This window comes from Cucurbita pepo, chromosome LG13 (genome assembly GCF_002806865.2).
Source record: "Cucurbita pepo subsp. pepo cultivar mu-cu-16 chromosome LG13, ASM280686v2, whole genome shotgun sequence".
Taxonomy (NCBI): Eukaryota; Viridiplantae; Streptophyta; class Magnoliopsida; order Cucurbitales; family Cucurbitaceae; genus Cucurbita; species Cucurbita pepo.
The window spans coordinates 5,633,832-5,641,329 of NC_036650.1; the positions used below are offsets into that span (position 1 = coordinate 5,633,832).

At 34.4% G+C, this 7,498-nt stretch overlaps 2 protein-coding genes across 2 annotated transcripts; both read left to right on the plus strand.

Annotated features, from left to right (window-relative positions):
• The first annotated feature begins 2,346 nt into the window (after positions 1-2,346).
• On the plus strand, positions 2,347-4,814 carry LOC111809458 (glutamine synthetase cytosolic isozyme-like). The gene is made up of 12 exons (XM_023695923.1): positions 2,347-2,548; positions 2,629-2,668; positions 2,759-2,862; positions 2,943-2,991; positions 3,067-3,173; positions 3,258-3,345; positions 3,629-3,757; positions 3,883-3,957; positions 4,035-4,088; positions 4,185-4,222; positions 4,294-4,453; positions 4,528-4,814. The coding sequence occupies exons 1-12, from the start codon at positions 2,475-2,477 to the stop codon at positions 4,678-4,680; spliced, it is 1,071 nt and encodes a 356-aa protein (XP_023551691.1). The 5' UTR covers positions 2,347-2,474; the 3' UTR covers positions 4,681-4,814.
• Positions 4,815-5,773: 959 nt separating this feature from the next.
• On the plus strand, positions 5,774-6,405 carry LOC111809120. The gene has a single exon (XM_023695472.1). The coding sequence runs from the start codon at positions 5,791-5,793 to the stop codon at positions 6,289-6,291; it is 501 nt and encodes a 166-aa protein (XP_023551240.1). The 5' UTR covers positions 5,774-5,790; the 3' UTR covers positions 6,292-6,405.
• Positions 6,406-7,498: the final 1,093 nt, after the last annotated feature.

Consider the following 7,498-nt stretch of genomic DNA (forward strand, 5'->3'; position numbering starts at 1 on the left):
TTTTTTTTTTTTTTTTTTTTTTTTTTTTTTTTTTTTTTTTTTTTTTTTTTTTGCCTCTTACTCATGCCTCACACCGAGTGTTTCTCGAACAACATCTTTTTGTTTTCGGAGAATCAATTCCTTCAGATATTGGTGCTAATTGCTAGAACTCCTACATAATCTCCGTACACTTTGAACTCTTATGTATCATCGTCAACTTCACAGTTTTAAAACACGTCGGTTGGAGAAAGGTTTTCACATCCTTATAATGATTATAATGATGTTTCGTTCTACACTCCAACCAATATAGAATCTCACAATATCATATTAATTTTTTTTTTTTTCTTAACGATCACCTATAAATAAATCAGATGCACTCCATTTGGGCAACAAAAAAAAAAAAATCATTATCATTCATAGTTTTACGTCTATATACAAATAACAGCATTATGAATATATATCAAGTTATTATTGGAACGTATGCGATTTACCAAATCTATTCGTTTCAAAATGTTTGATTGAACTTTATATTATTCCATATAACCATCTGCAGTGACAAGAACAGTGGTGCAGGCATTTAAACAAAATCTTGGGAATATATTCATTGAATGGTAAATTTTGAGCCATTGATTGAAAATAAATACCATTTCTATGACACTTTTTGTATCAGAGATAATAAATTTTAAAATTATTCTTTGAATCACTAGCAAGTAGGAAAGATTGAGAAAGATAACGCTTCACTGCCCAACATTTGATAGCTAAGAATTTAAGAACTTAAAATATTCCTACCACAACCACTCATTTTTAATAAGAAAATAGCTCACCGTTCAGCTAATTTAGGAATGATCTTGGGTTTATAAATAAAAAATATTTTTTCCATTGGAACGAGGTGTTCTGGATAAACCTAAAGCAAAGTCATGAGAGTTGACAATATCATACCATTAGAGAGAGTCGTGATTCCTAACAAAAATATATAAATTTAAACCAAAAAAAAATTTAATTTCTGGATGAGTGGGGCCCATTATGAGTCACAAAGTCGTTGCCCACTTAGTTTTGTCTACAATGGAATCATACTATGCTATCTTAATATCTTAAAATTATTTTAACATATAGATTTTAATAACAATTATTCTTCTTAATATAATTACAGACTTATATATACTCCTAATTTTTCTAATTTTTTTGTATTAATAAAATAAAATTTATAGAAATATTTGGAGCCTAAGTTTCTATGTTTTTAATTAAATAGTTACTGTTGTTATTTTATTATTGATTAATTTTGTAATTTCTTATTGAAACATTCCAAAATTATGATATTCCATTTGTGTTTTTTTTAATAAAATGTTGAATTTATTGGGAACTTTATCCATTAAAAATTGTCAATTTTTAATTTTAATCTTATAATGACCCGACATAGTACGGACTAAATTAGCATTAAAATATTATTTATATTTTCGCAAAATTAATAATTAAAAAAAGTCTTAAATCTTATACTTCCTCGCAAATATTCTTCCAAATTTTAAATTTTTTTAATAATATTCTAAAAATATATTTAAAAAAATTCATAATATAATTCCTAATAATTTATTTCAAAAATATTATTTTTTATTTTTTTAATAATTTGCAAAATATACCATTAAAATTTTAAAAAATCATTAATAATTCTTATAATACCCATAAAAGTTAACGAGAGCTTATGGTCAAAGTAGACAATATCATACGATTGTTGAGAGTCGTGATTCTTAACATGGTATCGGAGTCATGCCCTAAACTTAGCCATGACAATAGAATCCTCAAATATCGAAAAAAAATGGTGAGTCTCAAAGGTGTAGTCAAAAGTGACTAAAGTGTCGAACAAATTGTGTACTTCGTTCGAGGGCTCCAGAGAAAGGAATCGGGGTGTACTTTGTTCTAGGGCTCTAGAGAAAGGAGCCGAGCCCAGATTAAGGGGAGGCTTATAGTGTACTTTGTTCGAGGAGAGGATTGTTGAGGATTATTGAGAGTGAGACTCACCTTCGTTAATTTTGTGGAAGATCATGAGTTTATAAATGAAAATCTTCATTCGACTTAGTCATTTTGTGAAAACCCAAAGCAAAGCCGTGAAAGCTTATGCTCAGGATAATATTTTCAAATATGGGTCGAGGAGAGTGATATATTTTTTAAACTAAATACTAGTATGTTTTATATATATATATATATATATATATATTAAAGTGGGTGAATGAAAATCCGATTCTGAACAACACGGATTTCCTTTTTGAGAAGGTCACCTCCGATAACCGGTGACCGCTCTGTTTCTTTTCTTTTAAAATTAAATGAAACATAAACTTGAAATTGACGAATCAAAATTGTTCTTCAATTCAATAAAAAGAAGAAAAAATTAACAACAATTCATACACTTCCATCGCCTATAAATCCGACCGTAGCACCAAGCAGCTGTATTCAAAAAACAAAACCCAACCCAATTCCCAGACCAACTTCCTCGTACTGCACAAATGTCTTCCCTTTCCGACCTCATCAACCTCAACCTCTGCGACTACACGGACAAGGTCATCGCCGAGTACATTTGGTCAGTCCCCTCCTCCTTCTTCCTCTTCAATTTTCCTTCTTTTCCAATACCCATTTTTTATTTCTGCCTTATGGAAACAGGGTCGGTGGCTCCGGCAAAGACGTCCGAAGCAAAGCCAGGGTACAGATAAACAAAAAGACAGTTTTTTTTTTTTTTTTTTTTTTTTTTTTTTTNTTGCGTCTTAAAGTTTGGTGCTTTTTTGTGTTTAAGACGATTTCCGAGTACGTTAGTGATCCCTCGAAGCTGCCCAAGTGGAATTACGACGGTTCCAGCACCGGCCAAGCTCCGGGAGAAGACAGTGAAGTCATCTTATAGTAATAACCTTGCTGTCTTCCTTTAAATTTAATGGCTATTTCGTTGTTTTATGCTGAATTTACACGTTTTTTCTTCGCAGCCCACAAGCTATTTTCAGGGATCCGTTCAGAAGAGGAAATAATATTCTTGTAAGTTGCGAGGTTGAAATTTTTTTAAATTTGAACAAATTTGTAATGAGATTAAGGAGGCGTTTTGTTGTTTAGGTGATCTGTGATTCGTACACTCCGGCAGGGGAGCCGATTCCGACGAACAAGAGACACGCGGCGGCGAAGATCTTTAGCCATCCGGATGTAGTAGCTGAAGAGCCATGGTATTTGGTTTGGTTTGGTTTGGTCTGGTTTTGAATTCTTGTTCTTGTTCGGGAGTTTAAAATTTTGGAGTAAAAAAACGACAGGTACGGAATTGAGCAGGAGTATACACTGTTGCAGAAGGATGTCAAATGGCCTATTGGATGGCCCATTGGTGGCTTCCCCGGGCCTCAGGTAAATACCAAATTATCCCACATCCATTGGAGAGAGGAACAAAACATTTCTTAGTGTGAAAATCTATTCTCAGTAGATGCAGGTTAATGACGATACGTCGTGTGTAAAAAACGAACAATATCTATTAACAGTGTTTAAAATACCCGTTAACACAGGGATTTCCAAAATAATCTAGCGAAATTTTAGTATTAGTGGTGTAGTTGTAATTGATTATGAAATTTGACGAGGATTAGTGTTGGTTAATGAGAAGATTAAAGGGTTAAACGTTATGATGTGGTGACAGGGACCATACTACTGTAGTGCTGGTGCGGATAAAACATTTGGTCGCGACATTGTTGATGCTCACTATAAGGCCTGTCTATTTGCTGGTGTCAACATCAGTGGTATCAATGGCGAAGTCATGCCTGGTCAAGTAATACCTCGTTTTATTAAAATATATATATATATATATTGTCGAGTAAACATGCGAGTTTGATCTCTAAACTTTTAACGTTCGTGTTAAAAAAATTAAAATTAAAATGTTTAAAAATGGTTTAGTGGGAATTCCAAGTTGGTCCATCGGTGGGAATATCAGCAGCAGATGAACTGTGGGTCGCGCGGTACATTTTAGAGGTAACTTCAAAATTACCGCCAGTTTGGCACCTACTTTTTACCTTTTACTAAACTTTTACCTGGGTGTGATTTAACAGAGGATTACGGAAATTGCGGGGGTGGTTCTTTCCTTTGACCCCAAACCAATTCCGGTTAGAAATTTTAATTTAATTTTCCAATTAATTTTTAAATTTTAATTTTAATTTTAATTTCTCACCTTAATTTTTATTAATTCATTCACACATTAGGGTGATTGGAATGGAGCTGGGGCCCATACTAACTACAGGTAATAAATTTAAATTTAGTCTTTGAAAATGATTTATAATTTTTATAATTTTTTAAAATTAAAATTTTCAGTACGAAGTCGATGAGAAAAGAGGGAGGTTACGAGGTGATCAAGAAAGCCATTGAAAAGCTAGGACTAAGGCACAGAGAACACATTGCTGCATACGGAGAAGGGAACGAGCGGCGTCTCACTGGTCGACACGAAACAGCGGACATCAACACTTTCTTATGGGTAAACAAATCACCATATATTTATGGTTGAATTAAAAGTATAGTTTGGTTTGATTTGGTGCATAATTGACGTAGGGTGTTGCAAACCGAGGAGCTTCGATTCGAGTCGGGCGAGACACGGAGAAATCGGGGAAAGGCTATTTTGAAGACAGAAGGCCTGCATCCAACATGGATCCTTACACAGTCACTTCCATGATTGCAGAAACTACCATCCTTTGGAAGCCATGAATTTAGAGCACACCAAAATGTTTGTGTTGGTCATTGGGTTTTATAATTTCCATGTTTTTATTATTGTCTTCTTCAGCTGCAAAAGGGAAACTCCATGTTTGAGATTTAAATAATAAAAGTTAGCAATTTTGCTTCGATAAAAGTAGATTTTGTTTTTGGTGGCTTAATCACAAGAACTGGTTAAATGTGTTTTTGTAACGGTCCAGATCCACAGTTAGCAGATATTGTCATCTTTGGGCTTTCCCTCTCGGAATTCTCCTCCCCAACTAATGTGGGACATCACAATCCACCCCCCCTTCGGGCCCAGCGTCCTCGCTGACACTCTTTCCTTCCTCCAATCAATATGGGACCGCCCCCAAATCCACCATTTTTGGGGTCCAGCATCCTTACTGAACACCTCCTCGTGTCTACCCCCTTCGGGGAACAACCGAAACCTGGCTCTGATACCATTTGTAACGCCCCAAATCCACCGCTAGCAAATATTGTGCTCTTTGGGCTTTCACTTTCGGGGTTCCCCTCAAGGCTTTAAAACTCGTCTATTAGGGGAAGGTCATATAAATGATGGTTTGTTCTCCTCCTAACCAATGTGGGACTTCACAGTTTTAACTGAAGTAATTTTATGTTAAGTGATCTCCTAAAATTTTTTATAAGATACATGTGAGTGAGGATAAAATGATCTAGAAAGACCCGTGTTAGTCTGTAATGATAATTTTCACTCTTAAAGTAGAAACGAGAAATAGAACGTGACCCTTGAACTCAATAATTAAGAGAGAGAAATCTCTCAATGTGATCGAAGAGATTTTGATTGTGAACGAACATGTGATTGTCTTTAATGGTATCCGTTAATTGTCGATTCTTCTTCTTCATTCCACTCCTTGTAGCTTGAAATAGCATGTACTTTCTGCCAATATCATGATATTAAATTAGATTTAAATTTATATAATTGTTTAAAGGTTTAAATTCTGTTCTTTAGATTTATTTGTTTTTTTTTAAGAAAAAGGGTAAAAAAGTAAAAGGCAATAGTTGGAGAGCCAATGGCGTGGAACATCATAGCCCCATAAATTCCAACAAATCATCCCCAAAACTTACCCACGCTTCCTTCATTTTCCCATGCCATTGCCGGCATCCATCTCCCTCAGCCCAATCCCCCCGACGGAACCCACCACCGATGACTTAGCGGCGGTGAAGGCAGCGGCGTGGGCCTGGTACCAGCATGGGTCCGGCTCCGATTCCAAGCCCATGCGCGAATTCGGCCTCACAAGGCCCACTACACTCCCCAAGCCCTCTCGCTACAGGCTCGAGGCCATCAGACGCTCCCAAACACCCTCTCTACTCGACAGCTACGAAGTCGCCAGCATTTCACGGCGGTTGTCCGATCTCCTGGACCCCACTGATCGGAATAATTTTAGCCTCAGGAGCTTTGAATCTGAACTTTTGGATCTGGGACGACAGATTGAAAGGAAGCCCACGAAGCCCAAGAAGTTTAGAACAGGTTTGTGGCGGCGGAGACCGTCGGTGATGTGTGGCAAACTGGAGGATGTGGTCGTCGGCACTCTCGTCCATCCGCCCGGAAAACAACCGCGCCGGAGCACCGCCGGTCATGATCATTAAAAGCTGCTCCTAATTACCTAATTTATTCTACTCTCAAAATCATTGTAACATGTAGAGGTGGGGCCATATGTGGAGGAAAATCATAAAAAGAATATAGGACGAATTATTTCCAAATTTAAAGTTTTCTTTGTTTTTTAATTTACTTTATTTTAAATTATATATTTATTCTATGAACTTTCAAAAATAATTATTTTGGTATTTATTTTTATTTTAATTTTAATAAATTAATGACCATTTTAAATATGCATACTTGCTACATGCTACATGATTGTATTAGATACCTAAATTATGTGAAAAATAATATAATAATTAGTATGAACCAAAATTATTATTTTAAAAAAGTCACACTAATATGAACCAAGAGATACCAATCATACAATATACTTCAACGAAGATGTGAAGAAAATATTGTTGAAATTATCAAAAGATATTTCAATTCATACCACATTGAAGAAGAATGAAGTTTCGTGTTATAAATTTTGGGTGGATTATAATTAAGAGTAATTTAGAGTTATTGTATTTCATTAATGTATTTTAAGACTTTTTATTTACATTAGGTTACAATTACATGATGGTTAATTATGACACGAATGTTACAAATGCCTTTAATAGTTTCATTTTGAGGCTATATAAAGCCATATATGTTGTATTTGTAAGTAGACTTATAAAATGTAGTAAAAAAAAGCATTTGTGCTTCCTTTAGCCAATGACTAAGTTTATTTGCAATTTATGTAGTTTAGGTTGCATGTAGAATAATTCAAGTTCGACATGATCAATCTTGCTTCTGGAGTGATTCGAATCTCAAACAAGTGTTTTTGCCTTGAGATATTTGATCAACAAGAACCACTCAAGCTTTACATGATCGATCTTGCTTGTGGAGTGATTCGAATCTCAAACAATGTTCTTACCTTGAGATATTCGATCGACAAGGTAATCCGAATCTTACTCCACTTGCAGTGATTTCCACGTAACACACATGAACTAAAACAAAATTTAAATTATACTAAAAAAAAAAAAATATTTAAACAATTAGAGCTCAAACTTGTAATTAAGAAACAAAAAAAGAAGTTTTTAATAATTATAATTTTATTTTTATAAATGCATATATATCTCACGTGCTTTAGGTTTCAATCCACACCCATATGTTAAATTTAAATATATATATATATATATATATATATATATATATATATATATATATATATAT

What these genes read in the sequence shown, in the direction of transcription:
- LOC111809458 (XM_023695923.1), top strand. Translation starts at nt 2,475, where the DNA reads ATGTCTTCCCTTTCCGACCTCATCAACCTCAACCTCTGCGACTACACG. An exon ending in GTAGTAGCTGAAGAGCCATG is followed by an intron (nt 3,174 to 3,257) that starts GTATTTGGTTTG and finishes AAAAAACGACAG; the next exon opens with GTACGGAATTGAGCAGGAGT. An exon ending in TTGACCCCAAACCAATTCCG is followed by an intron (nt 4,089 to 4,184) that starts GTTAGAAATTTT and finishes TTCACACATTAG; the next exon opens with GGTGATTGGAATGGAGCTGG.
- LOC111809120 (XM_023695472.1), top strand. Translation starts at nt 5,791, where the DNA reads ATGCCATTGCCGGCATCCATCTCCCTCAGCCCAATCCCCCCGACGGAA.